At 43.2% G+C, this 24,403-nt stretch overlaps 1 protein-coding gene across 1 annotated transcript in view; it reads right to left on the reverse strand.

The window, feature by feature from the left end:
• The window catches only part of LOC124552251 (TBC1 domain family member 5), a 168,476-nt gene that overhangs the window by 72,577 nt on the left and 71,496 nt on the right, over positions 1-24,403 (reverse strand). The window contains exons 7-10 of the mRNA XM_047126533.1: positions 21,083-21,194; positions 15,092-15,225; positions 11,738-11,880; positions 3,726-3,832 (exon numbers count right to left, since the gene is read on the reverse strand). Coding sequence (XP_046982489.1) covers positions 3,726-3,832; positions 11,738-11,880; positions 15,092-15,225; positions 21,083-21,194 — 496 coding nt within the window. The remainder of the gene's footprint in view (positions 1-3,725; positions 3,833-11,737; positions 11,881-15,091; positions 15,226-21,082; positions 21,195-24,403) is intronic.

The following is a 24,403-nucleotide window of genomic DNA, read 5'->3' on the forward strand; positions in this document are numbered from 1 at the left end:
TAATGATGACCAAATGAAGGTTATTTAACAAAAACAAAGAAGATACCTGTTGCTTTTTGATCACACATCATATATGAAAAAGTTGGCAGCAAAGATCTCTACGTTTCTTGACTGACTTACTTCAAATTTTTTTCCACAATAGTCTTTCTTCAATTTTTTTTTCCCACAACAGTCTCACTTCAAATTTTTTAAACAATAGTCTAATTTTTTTAAAAACCTGCGATGGACAGGTTTTCTGTGAAAGCTGACTGTGAGAAAGAAAATGCTGTGCTGAAGAAGTGTAGTTTTGCTTTCTTTTTTGAAGTCTGTTTTAACTACAACAGTAGCTCATTCAAATATCAGACCAACTGTTTCTCATAGATTTTTTCGCCTTATATATAAATTTATAAGGAAACAAAAGAAAAATTCGGAGTAGGTATTAAAATTCATGGAGAAGAAATAAAAACTTTGAGGTTCGCCGATGACATTGTAATTCTGTCAGAGACAGCAAAGGACTTGGAAGAGCAGTTGAATGGAATGGACAGTGTCTTGAAAGGAGGATATAAGATGAACATCAACAAAAGCAAAACAAGGATAATGGAATGTAGTCTAATTAAGTCGGGTGATGCTGAGGGAATTAGATTAGGAAATGAGGCACTTAAAGTAGTAAAGGAGTTTTGCTATTTGGGGAGCAAAGTAACTGATGATGGTCGAAGTAGAGAGGATATAAAATGTAGGCTGGCAATGGCAAGGAAAGCGTTTCTGAAGAAGAGAAATTTGTTAACATCCAGTATTGATTTAAGTGTCAGGAAGTCATTTCTGAAAGTATTCGTATGGAGTGTAGCCATGTATGGAAGTGAAACATGGACGATAAATAGTTTGGACAAGAAGAGACTAGAAGCTTTCGAAATGTGGTGCTACAGAAGAATGCTGAAGATTAGATGGGTAGATCACATAACTAATGAGGAAGTATTGAACAGGATTGGGGAGAAGAGAAGTTTGTGGCACAACTTGACCAGAAGAAGGGATCGGTTGGTAGGACATGTTCTGAGGCATCAAGGGATCACCAATTTAGTACTGGAGGGCAGCGTGGAGGGTAAAAATCGTAGAGGGAGACCAAGAGATGAATACACTAAGCAGATTCAGAAGGATGTAGGTTGCAGTAGGTTCTGGGAGATGAAAAAGCTTGCACAGGATAGAGTAGCATGGAGAGCTGCATCAGACCAGTCTCAGGACTGAAGACCACAACAACAACATATAAATTTATACAAAAATGGTAAACACAGCTATTTATTATTTTCTCCCTTGTGATCTATTTTAATAGAAAAGATAAAGGTTGCATTTATGAATTATTGCTTTATGATTAAAATACTATATGCACTCTGAATCATCGAAATTTTCTAATCCAATTCATTTGCAGATTAAAATTATGTGAAACACTGTCACTGAAGCTACTATTCTCACAGATTCAGCAGCAGTAAAGGTCTCTCTTATCTGGTACACTAATGATCCTGATCAGCCTAACCATTTTAAGTGACTTCAATTCCTAATGAGGGTTCCAAATGTGTATCATTTATAAGTTGTGAAGCATTACTGGGTTTGCTATTACATGGTAAGACATTCATAACTTGCATCACACGGAACTGGGCAGAAAGCGTAAGTTAGGTGAAAAAATGAGCAGCAAAAAAGGCCTGTGCTAATGTGTGATATTTTACCTGTGTGAATTACATCTGATGCACGAACATGTTACAGAGATTTCACTATATAGCCAAATACTAGAGCCACTGAAGGCAATACTAAGAGCCAGGAGCCAACAGTTTACCCATGTTAAGTCCATCTAATATACTTGACACAGAAATTCCAGTGAATTTTCATTTGTTCTGTGATCACAAGTATTGGAAGAAACCATTCTTTCATAGAAATTTGCAGAAGGCACTATTCACAATCTTTTTCCTGCCAATTATTAATGGTTAGCCCTGTCTGTGTCCACAGCTGAACATGAAGCAACTTCACACATTTTTAGAATGAAACATGGGCACGACTGTCGGGACAGAAAGTGTGACTGTCCAATGAGATTTGAAACAAGAACTATATTTAGCATAGCGATTAGCAAAATTATTTTCAATACTGTAACAAGCCTCACTGCATTATCCACACATGAATAACACAAAATTTCTACAACATAAATAAGGCCTTTTTCCAATGGCTTTACAGCATGCTACAAATAAGGCATAGATGTAGGGCACTAACTAAAGATAGAAAATGACATTTTTGTACAGGACCTCAAATATTTCAGAAAGTAAACTTTTCCCTCTAGAAGCCATAAAAGAAAATTTCTCCCAGGCAGGAAGTACGAAACTATGTCAATGCTTTTGCTTCACATTAAATGCTACAATGGTAAACTGTCAACACTTTATCATATGTCCTTAATGAACAGATTTCAGTTGAATCTGACAGGATAACAAGCAACTATAAAATCATGTATTTTCGATATAAGGTGCTCGACCGCTGCAATGTAATTTATGCTACATGGATTTCTTTACTGAGCAATCTGTTTCTATTTTACAGGTCACAAAACATCACCTTTGTATATCCCTGTTTAATCTAATGCCCTTTTATAATTACTAGTAGATTTGTCCATCTTGTACAAACCACAGTTTATCTTTTCTTCTGTTTCCCAGACATATTTCACTGAAGTTACAGTGACCTCAGTGGGTTTTTATTTTCTTTCTATCAGCCAGGAAAAATGCTCTTTACTATTTGTATGTATATAAATTTCAGTTTTTAAGACAGCATTTACAAGTTCTAAAACAACGTTTTCTTTCACAGTATGTCATGTAGAACTTGCTCCATGTGTGTGTGTTTTTCCCTTCAACTATGCCTTCAATTATTATTATTATTATTATTATTATTATTATTATTATTATTATTATTATTATTATTATTTTTTTTTTTTTTTTTTTTTTTTTTTTTTTTGCGGGGTGGGGGTTGGGGGGTAGGGGTGGGGGTGGGGGAGGGGGTGGGTGCTGCTGTTGCATTTGAGAATATTCAAGTCAGTGCTGATGCCTGTTGGGCTGTTTTCATGTCGATAAGGTGTTCAGCAAATGTAGCATGACAGCTGTTACTTTTTAATGCTCTATGTTCTGTGCATCTGCTATTGAAGTTTCTACTTGTCTGTCCTTTATAAATTAATTTGCAGTCTTGGCACATCAGTTGGTAAATACCCAATACGTTGTGTTTGTCTGCGTCTGCATTGGTTGCCTTTAGATTTCTGTGTACTAAGTTATCTGTCCTGGAGGCTATTTTAAGGCCTTGTTTCTTGAGTATGTTGCCTATTCTGTGGGTTATTTGTTGTTGTAAGTGAGGGTGTGCCATTTCCTTGCTCATGCGTGCTTGTGTGTTTGTGAGTTTGGAATGAGCTGTTTGAGTCTGTATGCTAGATGTCTCCTTTATTTTTGTATCATATCCATTCTCTGAAGTCATATTTTAAATATTTTTGCAGCTCTCTTCACTGAGCGGAGTTCTGTCCAGTCTGTGCAGCATAAAATAATAATGGTGACTTATTAAAACGTAATTTGAATGGTCTTTCTTTTACATTGCTTCAACCACAGTGAAAGTTCTATCATACCACATCTCAAAATCTGCAGTTCCGAGAGCCCAGAGAAATGCAAAATGTGTCTGGAGAGTAGGTTTAGAATTTTTGGAATTTTAGTCTAGAAACGGGAAATACGCAGTGAGCTACTTACATCTGGGTCCTTTAGGTGCAGCGCGTGGTCGATGATGTACGAGATGTCGACTGCTCCTGGGTACCTCATGAGGTAGGTGAGGCAGGCAGTGTAGTCACTGGACAGCACTGCGAGAGAAAAATATGATCTTTGTTGCTGTTCCAATATTTTATGTGCAAGAGGGTCCACAGCCTACACAAAATTCTTGAACGGTAGCCATAACATTATGAAAAGGAAAGTTGCCACTCACCATATAGCCATTGCCAATTGCCACTGGCCAAAAACTTTAAGTATGAAAATCTTTTTGTTGTGCCTATCTGCTACTCAGCATCTCCGCAATATGGTGAGTGGCAACTTTCCTTCTCATAATGTAGTTACATTCCATCCTGGATTTTCCTTTGTTTGAATGGTATCCAACGTGTTAAAAATTTTTATAGTCTTGAGTGAAATAAAATATCATTAAAACTTCAAGATTACCAGTTTTGGTTGACTAGCACTCATCCTCCGATCTATGGGGGACGACAAAAACAGAAAATTGAAATTTTCTCACAGGTAAAAGGCGTTTCAATCAGTGCACACACTGCTACGGGGTGAAAAATTCATCCTGGTAACTTCTTGCAGAAGTGCTAGTCTCATATGCAGCAAAACTTCTGTGAAGTTTGAAATTATAGAATGTAAAGAAGAACTGTCTCATGTCGGGTGATAAAATGTGGGACGAGAGAGGTAGCTGTGGAAAAACCGGAGTTAAACACGAACAGTTGTTGCTTCTGAAGACAGTTTGGAGTCTTGCTCTTTGGAAGATGATGGAAGCAGTAGACAGGCCATTGGTGCCCATACACCCAATCCTTTAGCTAATCAGTCAACTTGACTCTTCCATGAACATGAACAAATGTTTAATTACTTCCTCCGGTTAGTTCGGTTCGTTGCTTTAATGACTAAAGGGACCAAACTACCAAGTCATCAGTCCCTCCTACTTGGAACAGGCAAGTCAACAAAACCAAACACCAAAGTACGGCCTAGTGTGAAAAACCCGAGGTAAGAAAACCCCGAGGTCTACCGAATGTCAACAAAGCCTAGGGACAGGAACGAGAAGAAAATGTGGGAAAGGAAGAAAGACGGGCAAGATGCCCAGTAAAGGGAGCAGCCGGAGGCCCACAAAGGCAGAAACTGCGATGAGTGACATATGCCCATCACTTACCAGACACACACCAACCAACAATAAATACCCACGACGACTAGTGACACGAACAGGGCAAGAGAAGCACAGGAAAATTGGGTAAGAACACTACGTCAAACAGAACAAACGAGAAGGGAGAAGAAGAGCAAAATAACACGTAGAGTGAGGACTGGAGCGGACCACCGGGCCCAGACACCTCTACTTGTTTCGAGCTGAGGAGGCAACGGGGCATCCTGCCAACCCATCAATAGCTCGACAAGTCTGAGGCACCCTCCTTTAGAGAGAGTGGGAAAAACCCTCATTACAAATTAACTGTAAGACCAGGTCAGCCACTGAGGCACCGTGTGCTAGCACCAGGGGTAGCGAGTCGAGAAGAATAAGAGTCCACCGCAGGAAAGCAATGTTGGGACAGTCCGACAAAATGTGGATCACTGTCAAACGAGCACCACAAAGACAGTGGGGCACATCCTGACAACGGAGATGACAAGTCAGTCGAGTACAGCCGATGCAGAGCCGGAAAAGAACGGTAGAGTGCTTGCGACAGGTCCACAGTGAGGACCTCCACATATTCTATGTCTCCTTTACCACCCATAGTTTGCTCAGCAAAGTCAGAGTATGCCATACCATACTTACCATACTCCAAATCCTTAGAACTCGGCAGCATAACAAGCAATCGGAGGGCCGGTGCTCGAACAACTGTCGAGGACAAGGGGTTATTTTTAGGAAATATGGTGCGAAATTGTGATTTAGTGTGTTTCAGTGCGCGATGCGCCAGCCTCACGCCAGACGGCGGACGAAGGCTGGCCGGCGCGTTATACATGTGACACAGTTTTGCAACGAGCGTCGGTATGTGTGTACGTGCGTGGCAGCCATCAGAACACAGCACTAGCAGAATTACGCAGGCATGGACCCCCTGTGGCGCGGTTGCGTTAGCCACCTCGTCAAGAACCTTCTAATAAACACGCTGCCGCGTAACCGGCGGATTCAGCAGCGGTCTGCACTATTTAAAGGTATCGGAGGTGGGCGTCGGCATTCGGTTCGACCGATTGGGCATTCGGTCGCTGTTACGTCGTCGTCATCAGTGATGCTGTCTCCGAGGACCGGCCGATGGAGGGCATTGCCCAATGCTGCACTGGCGACTCCCGGCATCATCACGAGCCGCCGCGTCTGCGAGCTGGGCCGGGTCTCGTGCTGCTAACCTCCTACCGCCTGCGCAGCCGCTGACCGAGTGCGGCATCGCGTTCCCCAGACTGCATGCATCAGCACGTCTCCACCACGACATGAGTGGTGGGGCTGAGCTACCGGAAAATGTATTGGAAGAACCAACAATAAAGAGGAAGATTGCCAAAAACGGCCACCTTCTTCTACCCAGCCACGCCCTACAGCCCCGAACACATCACCTGCTCCGGTCATCCTATTACACAACGATCTCGAGAGGCCGCTCGAATGTTGTCAATTCGGTCAGTGTGTCAGCAGGTTCATTCCCTGGCATACTGACGTGACCATGACCCAGGGTCCAGAAAAAGACCACCGAGTATTCACATATTTTGAGGGCAGAAAGAGAACCATAGACAGTGAGGACTAAGAGATGGTGAGGATAACACTGGTCAAGAGCTTGTAAACTGCTCAATGAGTTACTACAGATAAGAAAAGACTCACAGATGCAGGAACAAATACGCTCAAGAGCACGAGAGATGGCTACAAAATACATAGTGGAAACACTGCAGCCTGCACAAAGGTACACAACGTCAGTGTAACCGGCAACTGTAGAGCCGTTAGAATAGACTACTTCTGAACCCCAAAATGCACCGAGAATGGTGAAGAATTGGCAGCAGAAGGCCTTAGGATGAATCGAGTCCTTCGGGCCTCGTGATGGGTCTGTGGGCAACAACCCAAAGAAGAGATGGTAGAGGAGAAAGCTGGAGTTCAGAAAAAAGGGACCGGATACGAATGGCGATCGTAACTCCAGACGTCGGTCGCTACTGTATGAGGTGGATCTTCACATCTGGAAAGGGGAGACAGTAGTTCGGGTGCTCCGGCTGTGGCTAGTTTGTATAATTCCTTCTTCACATAATACTTTGCACCGAGTAGCAGGTGCGGTAACAGCCAATGGCGCAGAGAAGTAAGCTGCTTATTCTGTGGAGTGTCGACCCAGTGCATCAACTCGGCAGCGGTGATGCCGCACGAGCCCCGCTACGCCTGTGGTGCCAAGTGTGGCCAGCCGGCAGAATCGTCTTTTACAGGAGACCACGGTACGCCAGTGGCGTCGGCCGGAATTGAGCTGTAAAATGACAACTGGAGAGCTGGGGGGTGTGTGGCTGGTCAGTTGTGAAGTGTTGGCCAAATGCACTGAGCAGACAGGTGGCTGTCATCGGTTCATCGGTTCATACCCACTGGCAGCAGAGTTGAGACAACAGCTCCAATTGACAGACTGGCATCACGTACTGCCCAACAGCCCAAACAATGAAGAGCCGATTCAAACGTGATTAAATACTGAACAAAATTTTCACTCCGCAGCGGAGTGTGCGCCGATATGAAACTTCCTGGCAGATTAAAACTGTGTGCCGGATTGAGACTGGAACTCCCGAGTTTGAGTGTCCAGCACACATTTTAATCTGCCAGGAAGTTTCGTGATTAAATACCGCTCCTTCCTGGTAGTCTGTATGCTGAACTGTCTGGAACATATCAGTAACTGAAAAGTGTAGCATAACCGGCAGTAGGCTGGCCGAGCTGAGTCGATTCGTGACACCAGGTGTGTCCTGTGACCTGGTTCCGGTCTTTGTGGTCTGCTGGCACAGAGGTCGATCGAACAGTTCCGATGACCAGCAGCTGCTGTCTGGCTGTGTCTTCATTACAGTTGTGGGCTCTCACTCCAAGTTCTCCTATAGTTTTACCCTCTCACAGAAGACAGGAGATGAGGTAGTGGAGGATGTAAGACAGAGGGTGAGTTGTGAGTCACGCTTGGTAACTGAGTCAGTAGAGCACTTGCCTGCGAAAGGCAAAGCTCCCAGGTTCGAGTCCCAGTCTGATTCCCAGTTTTAATCTGCTTGAAAGTTTCAAATCAGTGCACACACTGATGCAGCATGGCATTCTGGAAACAGAAAACTATCTTTCGGTTAATGTTAACACTCAACAATTTTTAAAAACCATACATTTATAAAAAGTATCAAAAAATAAATATTATAAAAATGTTTTATAAATAATGTATGTTTCTTAAAGACTGTTTAGTGTTCCCATTAACTGAAAGGCAATTTTCTCTTTATTTCCTTAGACCTGAGGACGGTTGCTAGTTATCTGAAACCAGTAATCAGTAAATTTTAACTATATTTTATTGTGTTGATTATTAAAATTTTTGAAAAATAACAGATCTCCTCCATCCAGTGATGTCAGTTCTTACAGATGTTCTCAATGGAGACGTCTACAGACGTTAAAGTAATCTCTGGCGTGCCACAGGGGAGTGTTATGGGACCATTGCTTTTCACAATATATATAAATGACCTTGTAGACATTGTCGGAACTTCCGTGCGGCTTTTCGCGGATGATGCTGTAGTATACAGAGAAGTTGCAGCATTAGAAAATTGCAGCGAAATGCAGGAAGATCTGCAGTGGATAGGCACTTGGTGCAGGGAGTGGCAACTGACCCTTAATATAGACAAATATAGGCAAATACATAGAAAGAAGGAACCTTTATTGTATAATTATATGGTAGCAGAACAAACACTGGTAGCAGTTATTTCTGTAAAATATCTGGGAGTATGCATACGGAACGATTTGAAGTGGAATGATCATATAAAATTAATTGTTGGTAAGGCGGGTGCCAGGTTGAGATTCATTGGGAGAGTCCTTAGAAAATTTAGTCCATTAACAATGGAGGTGGCTCACAAAATGCTCGTTCGACCTATAATTGAGTATTGCACATCAGTGTGGGATCCGTACCAGGACGGGTTGACAGAGGAGATAGAGAAGATCCAAAGAAGAGCGGCCCATTTCATCACAGGGTTATTTGGTAAGCGTGATACCGTTACAGAGATGTTTAGCAAACTCAAGTGGCAGACACTGCAAGAGAGGCACTCTGCATCGCGGTGTAGCTCGCTGTCCAGGTTTCGAGAGGGTGCGTTTCTGGGTGAGGTATCGAATATATTGGTTCCCCCTACTTATACCTCCCGAGGAGAACACAAATGTAAAATTACAGAGATTCGAACATGCATGAAGGCTTTCCGGCAGTCGTTCTTCCCGCGATCCATACGCGACTGGAACAGGAAAGGGAGGTAATGGCAGTGGCACGTAAAGTGCCCTCTGCCACACACCGTTGGGTGGCTTGCGGAGTATAAATGTAGATGTAGATGTACCCAATTTGCTGGCTATCACTACTAGGATAAACAACCTTTTTATTTTATATTGTTTACCACTACAAAGTTTCTCATAATGAGGAACACTCCACACGCATTCAACAACCTGTCATGAACTGCAGACAATGGTAAATTCTACTGTGGACACATCACAGACTGTTTATCGGCAAACACAAGCTATCACAGGTTCCATGTTATTTGCTTTATTACTGGTATCACTATTCAGACAGGAGACATTCAGATATTCATCATCAAGATGGGAACATGGGAAAGGCTCAAAACTCCATTCGCACAATTGACAACACAAAATGGTGTGAATGTGATGCATTCTCAGAATGAATTTTCACTCTGCTGCAGAGTGTGCACAGATTTGAAACTTCCTGGCATATAAATACTCGGTGCCGGCCTGGGACTCTGCCCCAGAACCTTCGCCTTTCACGGGCAAGTACTTACTGACTGAGCTACCAAGGCCAAACTTATGTCCGATCCTCACTGCTTTACTTCCAGCAGTATCTCATCTCCTGCCTTCCAAATTTCACACAGATTCTCCCGCATAACTCTAGGGCTAGAATTTCTGCAAGAAGGTATATTGTAGAGAAATGGCTTAGCCGCAGCCTAGAGATGTGACTGGACGTGTTATGCTTATTGCATGCTCGCTGGCCAAATGTTTTATACAAGCAAATTCATTTGAACTATTAGTTCCTTATCACAAAATACTCAAGTTAGGACCCTTTACATCTGCAGCGTTAATCTGCAAAACAATAAAGTGCATGACAGAGGGTATTTCCCATTTTATCACATACAAGGATGTCCTCATAGTTCAATCCGCGGATGGTAGGACAGAAGAATGACTGATTAAATGCCTCTCTGAATGCAGTGATTTAGACTAATCCTGACTTCATGTTTCCTGGGAGAGCAATATGTAGGAGGTTATAGTATATTCCTACACTCATTACTTTTTACTGGTTCTGCATCCGCAGCTCATAGTCTTGCGGTAGCATTCTCTCTTTCCGCGCACGGGGCCCCGGGTTCGATTCCTGGCAGGGTCAGGGATTTTCTCTGCCTCGAGATGACTGGGTGTTGTGTGTCTTTCATCATCATTGACTCGCAAGTCGCCGAAGTGGCGTCAGCTAAAAAGGACTTGAAATTTCGGTGGCCGAACACCCCGCATGGGGTCTCCTGGCCAACAATGCAGTACGATCATTTCATTTCATACTGGTTCTTCATACTTTGTGAATAGGCTTTCATGAGATACTTGGCGTCTATGCTCAAGTGTTTGCCCATTTATCTTCTTCAGTATTTCTATGACACTGTTCAATGGGCCAAACAAACATGCCATAGTTCATGCCGCATTTCTTTGAATATATTAAAAAACTAGAAACCCACCTCGATTGCGTTATGGCAGGTCATGGCCCATCGAACATAGGCCGGTGTGAGGTGGAGGTTACACCATTAAGTTAAGTAGTGGTTTAGACTTTGTACATATGTACTGTTTGTGTTTTCCTTTTTTTCGTTTATAAATGTATAGCTATGCTGTTCTTTTAATCATTGACAAAGGTCTTCTTAGGCACTTGTGGGTTTTATTGTTCTGAAGAAGGTGTAGTTATCTGCGCCGAAACCTAGGTTAACACTAGGTGCTTTTTACGCATCGAGGCGGGTTTCTAGTTTTTTAATATATTAACTAACGATTGCTGACGTGCTGCGATGTTGAAGGTTTCTTTGAATACATTCAGTATCCCTGGTCAATCCTATCTGATACAGGCCGAAAGATTTGAGCAATACTATAGGATGGGTCAGACAAGTGATTTGTAAGCCATCTCCTTTGTATAGGCTGATTACATTATCACAGTATTCTATCAACGGACAAAAGTCTACCACCTACTTTCCTTGTGACGGTGCCTATGTGATTACTGCACTTCAAATCCCCAAAAATTGTTGTACCCAGATATTTTTTTTGGGATCAGTGACTCAAATTACTACTCAGTGATGATGTAGTCACATGTTACTACTTTTTAGTGTTTTGCAAAGTGCATCTACTTTAAACAGTACTTCACTGCAGGTAACTAGATCATCTGCAAAAAGTCTGACGTTAATATTAATATGGTCTGCATGGATCATTAATAAACAGCACGGACAGTGGGTTCAAACACCTGCTGCACTTTGGTTAGCATACGTGCCCTTACCAAGAACAGAGCTGCAGGGAAGATTTCCTCACCTTTAATGTGGTTATGCATTACCCATCATCCACTTGTAGATGAGAAGCTGCCTGTGCTCATTCTTTTTTTCAGTTGGGTTTAGGTAAGATTGCTCAACAGCCAACCAACAACACACATGTAAGTTCCCTTTCTTCACTGAATTGTTTCACAACCCATCTTATGATGCTTTCTTTCAAACTGGGCGGCTTTTCACAAGGAAGAAATGTGTCGTCAATGTCCTCGTCTGTTAGAATTTTCACTTTGGAGCAGCATTTCTAAATTTTAAACAGAGAATACGAGTACAGTACTCACACTGGTGCCTGATGGCGATGAGCATGGCGACGACGATGTAGTTGACTAGTTCGAAGTCCTGCCCTTCTGCAAAGATGGCGTCCCACAGCACGAGCAGGTCCTGCAGCGGAAACTCCCGACCGAACAGTAGCCTCAGCCACCGGCTGTTGACATACACACCGTATTATTGATGTAAGGAACTATAATTATTTCTCACAGTAACTCCACCCTCTTTGCTGCTTCCATTCACCTGATATTCCAAATTAAAGTTTACACGATTTGAAGATTAGCTGCCAGTACAAAGGCAGAAAGACGTCTGAAATCAAAGGCATCGTACAATGCAAAGACGGAGAGTAGCTGTGATGTTTGAATTAAAAGATATATTGTCCACGGAGATTAAGTAATCGAATGATTAACTTCTTTTATTTTTTTGATTTTTATCACACATGAGCATTCCACAATGCCATAAACAGTTTCGACACACCAAAAGTCTGCTTCACACTACATGATAAAAAAGAAAAGCATCTAGAAGGGAAGGAGGAAAAAAATGAAATTTTACAGGTTAAGAAGATGTGATATTATTGTAGTGATTAAAATACACTATGATCAAAAGTATCCAGACACTGCCAAAAGATACTTTTTCATATTAGGCGCATTGTGCTGCCACCTTCTGTCAGGTACTTCATATCAGCAACCTCAGTAGTCATTAGACATTGTGAGAGAGCAGAATGGGGCACTCCACAGAACTCGTGGACTTTGAACTTAGCCAGGTCACTGGGTGTCACTTGTGTCTTACGTCTGTACACGAGATTTCCACACTCCTAAACATCCCTAGGTCGACTGTTTCTGGTGTGATAGCGAAGTGGAAATGTGAAGGGACACGTACAGCACAAAAGCGTACAAGCCGACCTCGTCCATTGACTGACAGAGACCGACGACAGTTTACGAGGGTCGTAATGTGCCATAGGCAGACATCCATCCGGACCATCACACAGGAATTCCAAACTGCATCAGGATCCACTGCAAGTGCTATGAGAGTTAGGTTGGAGGTGAGAAAACTCTGATTTCACGGTCGAGCAGCTGCTCATAAGCCACACATCATGCCGGTAAATGCGACACGACGCCTCACTTGGTGTGAGGAGTGTAAACATTGGACGATTGAACCGTGGAAAAATCGTAAGTGGAGTGACGAATCACAGTACACAATGTGGTGATCGGACGACAGGGTATAGGTATGGCGAACGCCTGGTGAACATCATCTGCCAGCATGTGTAGTGACGACAGTAAAATTTGGAGGCGGTGGTGTTATGGTGTGATTGCGTTTTTCATGGAGGGGGCTTGCACACCGTGTTGTTGTGTGTGGCACTATCACAGCACAGGCCTACACTGATATTTTAAACACCTTCTTGCTTCCCACTGTTGAAGAGCAATTTGAGGATGGCGATTGCATCTTTCAACACGATTGAGTACTTCTTCATAGTGCACAGCCTGTGGCGGAGTGGTTGCACAACAATAACATCGCTGTAATGGACGGGCCTGCACAGAGTCCCGACCTGAATCCTGCAGAACACCTTTGGGATGTTTTGGAACGCCGACTTCCTGCCAGGCCTAACCGACCGACATCGATACCTCTCCTAAATGCAGCACTCCATGAAGAATGGGCTGCCATTCCCCAAGAAATCTTCCATCACCTGATCGAACATATGCCTCCGAGGGTGGGAGCTGTCATCACGGCTAAGCATGGGGGAATATTATATTGAATTCCAGCATTACCGATGGGGGGCGCCACGAACTTTTAAGTCATTTTCACAGCTAGGTGTCCGGATACTTTTGATCACATAGTGTATCAGGAGAGATTTGCAAAAAAATGAGCCCACTTATCACTACAACATTGTACCACCTCTGGCTCGGATGCACGCACAGATTCGTTTGGGAAGGAGGTCGTAGAGCAGCTGTATTCACTCCCGAGGCAAGCTGGCTCACAACTGTTGTAACTGAGCCCCGATATCTTGGACACTGGCACTGGGACAGAGTTTATGTCCAATCTGGTCCCACACATTCTATCAGGGACAGACTTGGGGATCTTACAGGCCACAAGTGTATCTCAACATCATGTAGGTAGTTCACAGACACAAATGCCACATGTTGAGGAGCACTCTCCTGTTGAAAAATAAAACCAAAATACTGTCACTTGTGAGGTAACGTATGAGGATGCAGGATGTCCATGGCACACCACTATGCCAGTATAGTTCCCTCAATCACTGCCAGCCAGAATCTGAAATCGTAACTAATGGCTCTCCCCATCGTGAACACAGCAGAAAACAACTGTGCCTCTCCAAGAATAGCACCCCTACCCGAGTCACTAACATACTTGCCTACAGACGTCATCTGGGGTAAGGCAGAACAGCGATTCGTCATCTGACACTGTGTGACGCCATTCGTCAGTGATCTGTGCTGCCCGGCTGGTGCCACTCCGAATGCTGCTCTCTACAAATGGGGGCAGTAATTTCCTGGTCCAGCTATTGCCAGTCTTTGACTAACAGTGCAGGATGATGCAGATGTTATTTGTTCTCAGGTGGCAGGCAGAGATTTCGAGGGATTACAGTGTGGTCAGTGCACAAAACAGCGATCCTTTGTTGTGCGACAAGTGGAGCACACCTGAAGGTGTATCTGTAAAAAACTTCATGAGCTAAGCCACCATTTGCAACAAACTGTCTAGCTATATATGGCATAGTTCCTTACAAATAAATTTTTGTAATCATGGAAAGACATCATGTTCATACTGTATAATATGTAATTCATGCGAAAAAAATCACATATTGTATCAAAAAGGTAAGATTCAAAAAATATAAACATTATTAATTTCAGGTAAGAAGATTAATTTCCTTATTGTGAGAAGACTGTTGCAAAGTCATAAATGCACGATAAAATCAGTTATTACTGAAATTACAACAAGGAGAAGAAAAAACAGTCCAAAATTGTGTAGTCACTATGACCGCACAACTCAGTTACAGTTTTGTCTCGGTATATCTTTGTCAGTGTAAGATTTATCTCTGTTTGAGTCAGTCTTTGTAACTGTGTCTGTCTTGCATCTGAAGAGAGTAAAAGGAAAAGTTTGAAGCAAATGGTGACAAGCCATAAGAAACAGTAATTCTCTGAAACGTTAATCCTGTACCGAAGTTGAGTATTAATCAAAACTGTAATAATTTTGTATTATTTGTTTAACACTGCCAACGCCAAAGCTAGCACATGGAGTTAAGAAATGGGTTTTGAACCACAAAAATCAAATGCTGATCTTATTTTTGTATTAAATTTTGGATGATTTAATGAAGGTTTAGGAATGTTCTAACACCTGGAAAGAAGACAGCTACTCACATTCCGAAGAGGGGCAGAGGGATGTCGAGCTGCTGCAGGTGCTGGTGCAGCTGCGGGTCCTTGGGCGCCAGCAGCCGGTCGCGGATCCAGTTCAGCTGCGCCACCACCTCGTTCTCCGACCTCCCGCTGCCTCCCTGCACAGCCGGCATACGCCGCCTCATAAGTACACTCGGGAAGACAGTTCACGAGCACTAATTTACACATTTTGCCATTAAAATTTAATTTACATAGATTTGAAAAATAAAATGTCAAAAACCAATATGTACTCTGATATGTTGTTCTGAGTACACAAAATGAGTTGCTGGAGTAATTACTTAAATCTGAAGATTATCCAGAGTGATCAAAACATGTAATACCTTAAAGAAAGTATGCAACTGAGACAGAACAATAAATGAAAATTATCTTAAATATCTACTAGTATGCTGTTGCTCAGTTCTCTCAAGATGATTATGCCGATTACAGTGAGATAAATTGTGTGTTTCAGAATTTATGGAAACTGAACCACTAAGGGGATAAAATAGTGCATGAATGTTTTTTCAAAAATAAATCATTATAACCATTATTAAAGATACATCTAAGAAAATTGGTGTTTGACTTCTTGGTTATGATTAAAAAAATACGTTGTAGTGTTTTTGGAAATTGAACGCCCTTAGGGAGAGGAATAGGGGACAAAAAGTATTATGGAATCATTTCATTATGAAAACATTTTAAAGCTAAAACTATGAAAATTTTCATTTGGCTACTCTGTTACAAAAATACGTTTCACTGTTTTTGGAAACTGCATCTCCCAAGGGGTAAAATGAGGATGAAAAATTTTATGAAAATACTTCATTGTATTTAACATTTTTTGAACCTAAATCTACGAAAATTGATATTTCATTCCTCAGATATAAAAAAATGTGAGTTAAAGGTTAAAAGTTTCTGTGGAAATATCACCACAGGAGCACAACAGAATCGCCTTTTGGTGAGAAGTACATTTGGAAAATATCATACTTCTATGTCCTTAATGAGCATGAAAAGTTTAGAAGTTGTTGCAATTTACAAACATAAAAATTTGATAAAAAAAGGAAAAAAAAAAAACACCTTCGGTGACCATATAGTGCACCCAAATAAAGCGACCAGTACTAAGCTAGTAAAATAAATGGAGACGGAAGTCTCTCCTCCTTGTCCCATCCAGTAAGTTACGCGACTCTGAATTTAGGCAATTATTCCATAGCTCTTCCCACTTCCTAAATCTCACCAGTCCTTTCTCTCCGTCTGTCTTCCTTTCTCTTCACCTCAGCTGCAGGAGAAGCAGCCAATGACTCGCAAAGCTTGTGCATTTCCATATATTGTGTGTGTTTGCTCTCCTGCCACCACTTGATAATTAGATTTTTTTACCTATCTATATTATAAAACAATGTCCCCAATGCATAAGAAAGCACAGTTAGTTACCTTTTACACACTTAGAATGGAGAACACAGTTATTTGATCTCATTCTGTAAAACAGATGCTCTATGCCAGCTACAAACACACACTTTCCCACTTGATCATTACAGCCTTCTACATACATCCACTCAATTGTTTGTAGTATTTCTCTGCAATTTCCAAGAGCTTGTCGCTAGATGGTAGCATCAGACAGATACGGGATATAGACGTCTCAACGCTCAAAACTGCATATTACTTTAGTATCCCATCAATGACAAAAGGGTTAAGAACACAGCTCACAAGGAGACCTGATTGGAAATGGTTATGTTCAGTTACTTGGAAACCATTTGAAGCCTTTCATGGACTTCATGTTCCCAGACAATGATGGATTTTTTTTATGGACAACAATGCATGACGTCAACGGGCCACAACTGTTCTGGACTGGTTTGAAGAACATACTGGACAATTCGGGTGAATGATTTGGCCATCCAGATTGTGTAATGTGAATCCCACTGAACATTTATGGGACACAACTGAGAGGTCAGTTCTTGCACAAAATCCTGCACCGGCAACACTTTTGTAATTATGGACAGCTATACAGGAAGCATGGCTGCATATTTCTGCAGGGGACTTCCGACAACTTGCTGAGTCTGTGCCAATAGACTTGCTGCACTACACCAGGCAACAGGAGATCAAACACAATATTAGGAGGTATCCCATGACTTTTGTCACCTCAGTGTACAGCCAGTTCTTGTTTTTATTTAGAGAAAGAAAAAGGTAATCGAAAAAATTGTCATGACTTCTGAAAACATGTCTCTAGTTAACACACACACACACACACACACACACACACACACCACAACCAATGACAGAATACTTCTGCAATGTTGCAAGCTCTACAGTGACAAGAATCAAATAAATTTAAATTCAAATGTTGAAAAGTGTAAAAAAAGCCAGCATCAATGCAAATGTACAACACTACTGTAGTTTGTACCTAAAAGTACATCTTGCCACGTAAGGGTATCACAAGCTCTGCCAATGAATGGGCAAGATTAAAACTGACTACACTGATTGCCACTTTGCCTAGCATATTTCTGAAGTAAAAAATTCATTCCCTATCGCAGTTTAAACCCTACTGCAAGTTTTATGTAAGAAAAGGGAGGTACTGTGGGACTGAGACACAATAAGTTAAATGACTTAGCACAACACCTTTCTGGAGCAACCCTTTTTCTCAACAGGGCATCATCATAACGGAATGAGGAAGAACGTTACCATTAAACATCCCATTGACAACTAGGTCATTATGGATGGAGCACAAACTCTGATTTGGTAAGGCAGGGGAATGAAATTGGTCAAGCCCTTTCAAAGGAATCGTTGAAGCATTTGCCTTAAGTTATTTTTGGAAATCATGGAAAACTTAAATCAGGAAGACCGGATGTCGATTTGAACAGTCATCTTCCCGAATGTGAATACAGAGTACTAACCACTGTGCCACTTTGCTCGGTCCTGTGTGTCATTATGTAGAGGTTACAGTCGCCAGCTAGCAACGTGGGAGTCACTGGTCAGACACCACCAACTATGATTTCGTTTAAAATTTTGAGACAGAATTGCTGTCTGCCTCAATTTGTCCTCACAATCAACAGCTTCCTCTCATCCTAGGGTCTGAGTGACCTGCCCTTCGTTTATAACCTTTCCCAACCAATCCCTCTTTCCTTCTCCAACGAACTAATAGTTTCCCAACCTAAGACAGTTTTGTGCACATTAATAAAGCTTTTGCCTGCTGAAGGAGGGAAGAGGAGATGTGTTTAATGTCCCGTCGACAACGAGGTCATTAGAGACGGAGCAAAAGCTCGGATTAGGGAAGGATGGGGAAGGGTAATCGGCTGTCCCCTTTCAAAGGAATCATCCCGCCATTTGCCTGAAACGATTTACGGAAATCACGGGAAACCTAAATCAGGATGGCCAGAGATGGATTTGAACCATCGTCCTCCCGAATGCGAGTCCAGTGTGCTAACCACCGCGCCACCCTGCTCGGTTTTGCCTGCTGAAGTTAAAACCATCCTTTCATGGAGTGTGAAAACACATGGGGACATGGAGCTGCTGACGCCACAGTACCGAATTTCACATTTCACAACATTGCGGAGTGTGAAATGAAGAATCTGTCGTGTCATATTTTTGCCTCGTGGAGAGGAACGTGGCCAGTGAGATGCGTCAATCTTTCTACTTCACAGGCAGAACTTAGTATCTCCCATGTTGAACTGAGTTAAACTCTGTACTTGGTGGGTTTTCTTTTTATCATAGAGTATGTGGTACGAATGTAAGCTGTCTCGAAGCATTAGCATATAGCCAAAACGCGTCATTTTAGCAAGTTTTTTGTAACGAAATGATACGAAACTCCTTATTGGTAGATAAAGGCTTCCTGTATTAGATGTTTTTACTATTATAACTTGTGTGTTGTGAAAGTATACCATTTCAATGCTATAACACAAGGATGACCTATTAAAAACACATCATTTTGATGCAGCTGTCATGGATAAATATCAAATAATGACATATGTAGATACAGTCTTTACACAGACTATATATCAAATATGGAGGCATGGCTGCCATGTCGAAGCCGTAGCTTAGTTGACAGCATCATGAACTGTGAAGAGAAAGGTGTCCACCTCCCAAAATTTCTTTCTTTCTTTTCGACTTTTATGTTCTAAAAAATTCTGGGCAGTCATCAACTTAATAAAAGTACTACCTGCAGTAGTCTATATTGAGGGGGGGGAGGGGGGGGATGGTGAGACGGGGGTAGAGACGGGGGTAGAGACGGGGGTAGAGATGGGGGGAGAGACGGGGGGAGAGAGACGGGGGGGAGAGACGGGGGGAGAGAGACGGGGGGGAGAGACGGGGGGGAGAGACGGGGGGGAGAGGGAAAGAGGGGGGAGACGGGGGAGATAAGGGGGAAGAGGGGGAGGGGGGAAAGGGGGAGGTGGAAGAGAGGGGGAGAGAGGGGGAGAGGGGGGGAGAGGGGTTAGAGGGGGGGAGAGGGGGGAAAGGGGGGCAGAGGGAGGCAGAGGGAGGCAGAGGGGGGAAGAGGGGGGCAGAGGGGGGAGTGGGGGGAGAGGGGGGAGTGGGGGGGGGGGGGAGGGGGGAGAGGGGTGAGTGGGGGGAGAGGGGGGAGAGGGGTGAGTGGGGGGAGAGGGGTGAGAGGAGTGAGAGGGGTGAGAGGTGGGAGAGGGGGGAGAGGGGGGAGAGGGTGGAGAGGGGGGAGAGGCGGAGAGGGGGAGAGAGGGTGGAGAGGGTGGAGAGGGGGGAGAGGGGGGAGAGGGGGGAGAGGGGGGAGAGGGTGGAGAGGGGGGAGAGGGGGGAGAGGGGGAAGAGGGGGAAGAGGGGGAAGAGGGGGAAGAGGGGGAGAGGGGGGAGAGGGGGGAGAGGGGGGAGAGGGGGGAGAGGGGGGAGAGGGGGGAGAGGGGGGAGAGGGGGGAGAGGGGGGAGAGGGGGGAGAGGGGGGAGAGGGGGGAGAGGGGGGAGAGGGGGGAGAGGGGGGAGAAGGGGGAGAAGGGGGAGAAGGGGGAGAGGGGGGAGAGGGGGGAGAGGGGGGAGAGGGGGGAGAGGGGGGAGAGGGGGGAGAGGGGGGAGAGGGGGGAGAGGGGGGAGAGGGGGGAGAGGGGGGGAGAGGGGGGAGAGGGGGGAGAGGGGGGAGAGGGGGGAGAGGGGGGAGAGGGGGGAGAGGGGGGAGAGGGGGGAGAGGGGGGAGAGGGGGGAGAGGGGGGAGAGGGGGGAGAGGGGGGAGAGGGGGGAGAGGGGGGAGAGGGGGGAGAGGGGGGAGAGGGGGGAGAGGGGGGAGAGGGGGGAGAGGGGGGGAGGGATGAGGTTTGCTTCCATACGGTGTGTGGTGGTAGAAAAGGCGAACACTTCTGATACCACCCAAGCCTCACATCATCTTGCTTCAGACAACTATAAATATAAACTGCCTCACCACTGAAGTATGGCCACATCACAATCAAGAGGAGAGCATTTATTGCAGTGTTGCTGTTCACTGTTATTCACAGCAAGTCATCCCTTTGGAAAATTAAATATTGTCAGCTGTTGGTGGATAGTACAGGGGAGATGTGTAGGACGGTTCATAACTTGGCCAGCTTCCAACATGATGTGCGCCATAGTTCTTGTGAGCAATCCCGCTCTCTTAACTGGTGCTGGATTTCCGATTCTACATAAAAACAATTAGGTTAGGTTTTAGGTTTACACAGAGTTACATCATTGAATATGGAGAACTTACTTTCCTCGCTATATCTACTTTACTCACTTTTACAAAATACCGCTATCCATTTTCAAGTGCACCAGTACAAATCAACAAGACAGCCTCACGATATCATTCAGGCATGCATTTGTAATGTCCGTGCTGTAAGTTAATGGTGCTAAAACAAATGCTGTAGCACACTTCCATGCACAACGGCACATGAAAGTACCATCTGTGCAGCTATACAAAACAAAAAATGGGTGTTTACGAGGAAAGAAAGTTCTGCACAGTCCAGATTTTGCTGTCACAGACACAGCACCCCACATTCAACAAGATGGAGTAAATCGAAGTCTTACATCAGGAGACGGAGTCTGCAGGTTTGCCGGAAAGTAGCCAGTCGCCGTCGGGGTCAAGTCATTTATCCGGTAACAGGAAGCGATTCCACCGATTATTCTACTGAAGATGGCACTGTGGGCAAACAAAAGACATGAACAAACAATGAAAGAATGTTTAACATATATTTACTGAGAGTAGCTATGAACCAGACATTCTCAACCCTACGTGCTTCAGACTGTACCCAAATAGGCTCTGTCAGCAATAATACTATTCTCGTCAAGGGAACAATATGACCGTCACTTACAGCAAAATCCATTCACAGCTTGGATTGCCGTGAGCTGAGAGTAGGGAAGAGACCAATGACCCAGAAGCTCATTCTCTGTCTCTGTCACTCACACAGTGCAAAATTCCGCTTTGTTACAACATTACCTTACAGATTGTGTAAGGGTTGTGGGAAGTAATGTTAAAAGTATAGAAGCTGAAGTTGCTTGTGAGCAGATAGAATAGTCAGCATGTAATGAAAATAATTTGAACAGGTAAAGTGATTACTGGTCTCTGTTGACCCTTTGCTGCAGGGAAGTGAGAGTGCACGTAGTGAATGAAAAAACAGTGATAGTGAGACCAATGGATTTACCCCAGTGAAATCATAAAAATTTAATGGAGATGTTAGAAGTCAACAGCATCCAACTGGCACGGCAGTAATTATATCTCAGTTTAGTAGTAGTAGTAGTAGTAGTAGTAGTAGTAGTAGTAGTACTACAATTGACAGGGAGGTCACGCCTACAGTTAAATATCAAACAGTGCGATAATCACTATATGGAAATGGGCTCATACCTCATATTTTATAGGTACTAGAAGGGTAAGGTGAAGAGTTTTGGTTAGCCCTTGGGCTAGGGAAAACTTGTATACCTAACAGAAAGATTGTCTTGCTCTAACTATCCTACAGTACAAGGTCAAAGAATAACTATTACACACACTTCCTCCAGCTCCAACAAATGAACCAAATTGGTTGGTTCTTTTTGGATTATATGTGGTCTATGGTGTTCCTCAAGGAGCTTATGAAGGCACCATTTAGTTCATGGGCAGTTCTGGAGAAAACTCAAAAAACATGGTTTTTGGGTGCCAAAACTGAGCTGCGGGCTCAAGATGACTTTGCACAGTAAATGGTTGTCATTTTTACAATATATCCCTTAGATCCTGATCTCTAGCAATGTCGAAAATTTTCCTTTATCTTTATCCCTTTCAGAGATATGGCTGTTCAAAGTTACCCTACTTCAACCTATTACATACACACATAAAATTCGGTATGAAGTGAAATCTAAATAATAAATAAGCACAGAAAATTGCTTGATTTGTAGTGGTATATTCTCAAGACATTTATCTAGTCGAGTACCAGCTACCTCATTGTACCTCCTTTAGCACCTTTAAAAATTTCCCAAAAATTTTAAGATGTAAATATATTTGTGCTTTTTTATGCTGATTGAGAAGGAGGCAGTGGCAGAGGAGAAGAGACAGAAAAGTAATAAGTACTGGAAAACTGTCGACAGTGGTTGCGATATAGAAAAAGGGAGAGAGACAATGGCAGTGTGATAGAGAGGGACACTGTGGCAGTGGAACATAGCTACCAGTGACAGAACAGTGCTACAAAAAGAGTGAAGGGGACAGTGCCAGTGAGAGAAGGAGAAAGTGCAAGTGGGTGAGAGCCACTGATAATGAGTCAATGACAATGAGGAAGAGAGATTGATAGTGAGAAGAGCCACCAGCAGTGGGAATGAATGAATGAGATAGTAACAGCAAGAGGGAGACGGTGACAGTAAGAGGTGACAGTAGCAGTAGTAGACGGAACGAAGGAGACTGTGGCTGTGAGACAGGAGACGGTGACACAGACACAAAGACATAATAACAATGAGCTGGGATCAATAAGAGAGAGAGAGAGAGAGAGAGAGAGAGAGAGAGAGAAGGCATGTGGGAGTGGATGGGAATGAGCAAAGGACTTTGGGTGTGAGTAAGTTACAATTAGGGGAGCTTGTCGGAGGTGTGTTGCATGTTAAAAACAGTGCAAATATGTTCACATGCCAAGTTGTAGTAGTAGTATGGTATTCTGCCTTATGGCAGGTCCTGTCACGGATAAAGCCTCTTCCGCTTTTGTGAAATTTTTAAAGGTGCTAAGAAACGTAGAGTGAGGTAGCTGGTACCAACTTTTCAGTCAGAGTCTGTTACACAGGAAGATATTAGCCTTTTCTCCTCCTCTGATTGAGCAGTTTTGCACTTTTCTGCAGTTATCATTTATTTGTAAATGTGACTATTAAGTTAATAAAAAAAGTGCTACCCCAAGAACAAAATACAGTACTTCTCCTGACACATGTCTATAAACACAAGATCTTTTAAGCTCCATAACAGAATACTTTTCTGAAAAAATTTCATTTTCCAACACACTGATCTTGAAAGTTAACAACATGACATCTGAATGATTTTGCTGTGCTTGTAACAACCTGATGCCTGTAGTTAAAAAAAAAAAAAAAAAAAAAAAAAACACTTCAGACTGTTACAGAATCAGGGTGTGACGAGTTTAAAGCATCTGTTGGCTGACTTAGCAAGTTTAGTACAAGGTGCAACACCTCTTTCTGAGATGTGTGAGGCCTGTCTGATGTAGCCGATAAAAACATTGGTTGGAGTGGGGTAAAAGATAGCTGGCATCTGCAAAGGTTATGAAGAAAAACATGTTTAACAGCGATGAGACTACTCTGTTCTTTCGAGCTCTACCCAGTAAGACAATGGCCTCCAGAGATAAAAAATGAGTGAGAAAAAAAAATATTGAAAGAAAGACTTGCTGTCTGACTGTGTGCAAATATGACAGGTGAATTTGAAAAACCTGCAGCACCAGGCAAGGCCTAAAGATTTTAACTGGTTTGGCTTGAATCAATTGAGCAAGGAGGTAGTAGTCAAAATGTTGCAGCTGGATGACAGGGAAATAACGAATAACTCGTTATTGGCATTTGACTGGAAAATTGGAAAGAAGAACAGAAAGTGATCTTCATTTCTGGACAATGCTACATTACACTATAATGCCCACTCCATGCACTTTTGTTGTGTGCAATTGAATCTTTATATCTCACAAGTTATTTCTTCTAAAATCCCAAATTGCTAATCTGCACCACTGAAAATTAAAAACCTGATACTTATTTCTTAATTTTTGTTGTTTGTATTAGAATTTACCTCCCCCCATGAACCATGGACCTTGCCGTTGGTGGGGAGGCTTGCGTGCCTCAACGATACAGATAGCCGTACCGTAGGTGCAACCACAACGGTGGGGTATCTGTTGAGAGGCCAGACAAACGTGT

This window comes from Schistocerca americana, chromosome 10 (genome assembly GCF_021461395.2).
Source record: "Schistocerca americana isolate TAMUIC-IGC-003095 chromosome 10, iqSchAmer2.1, whole genome shotgun sequence".
NCBI classification, from domain to species: domain Eukaryota; kingdom Metazoa; phylum Arthropoda; class Insecta; order Orthoptera; family Acrididae; genus Schistocerca; species Schistocerca americana.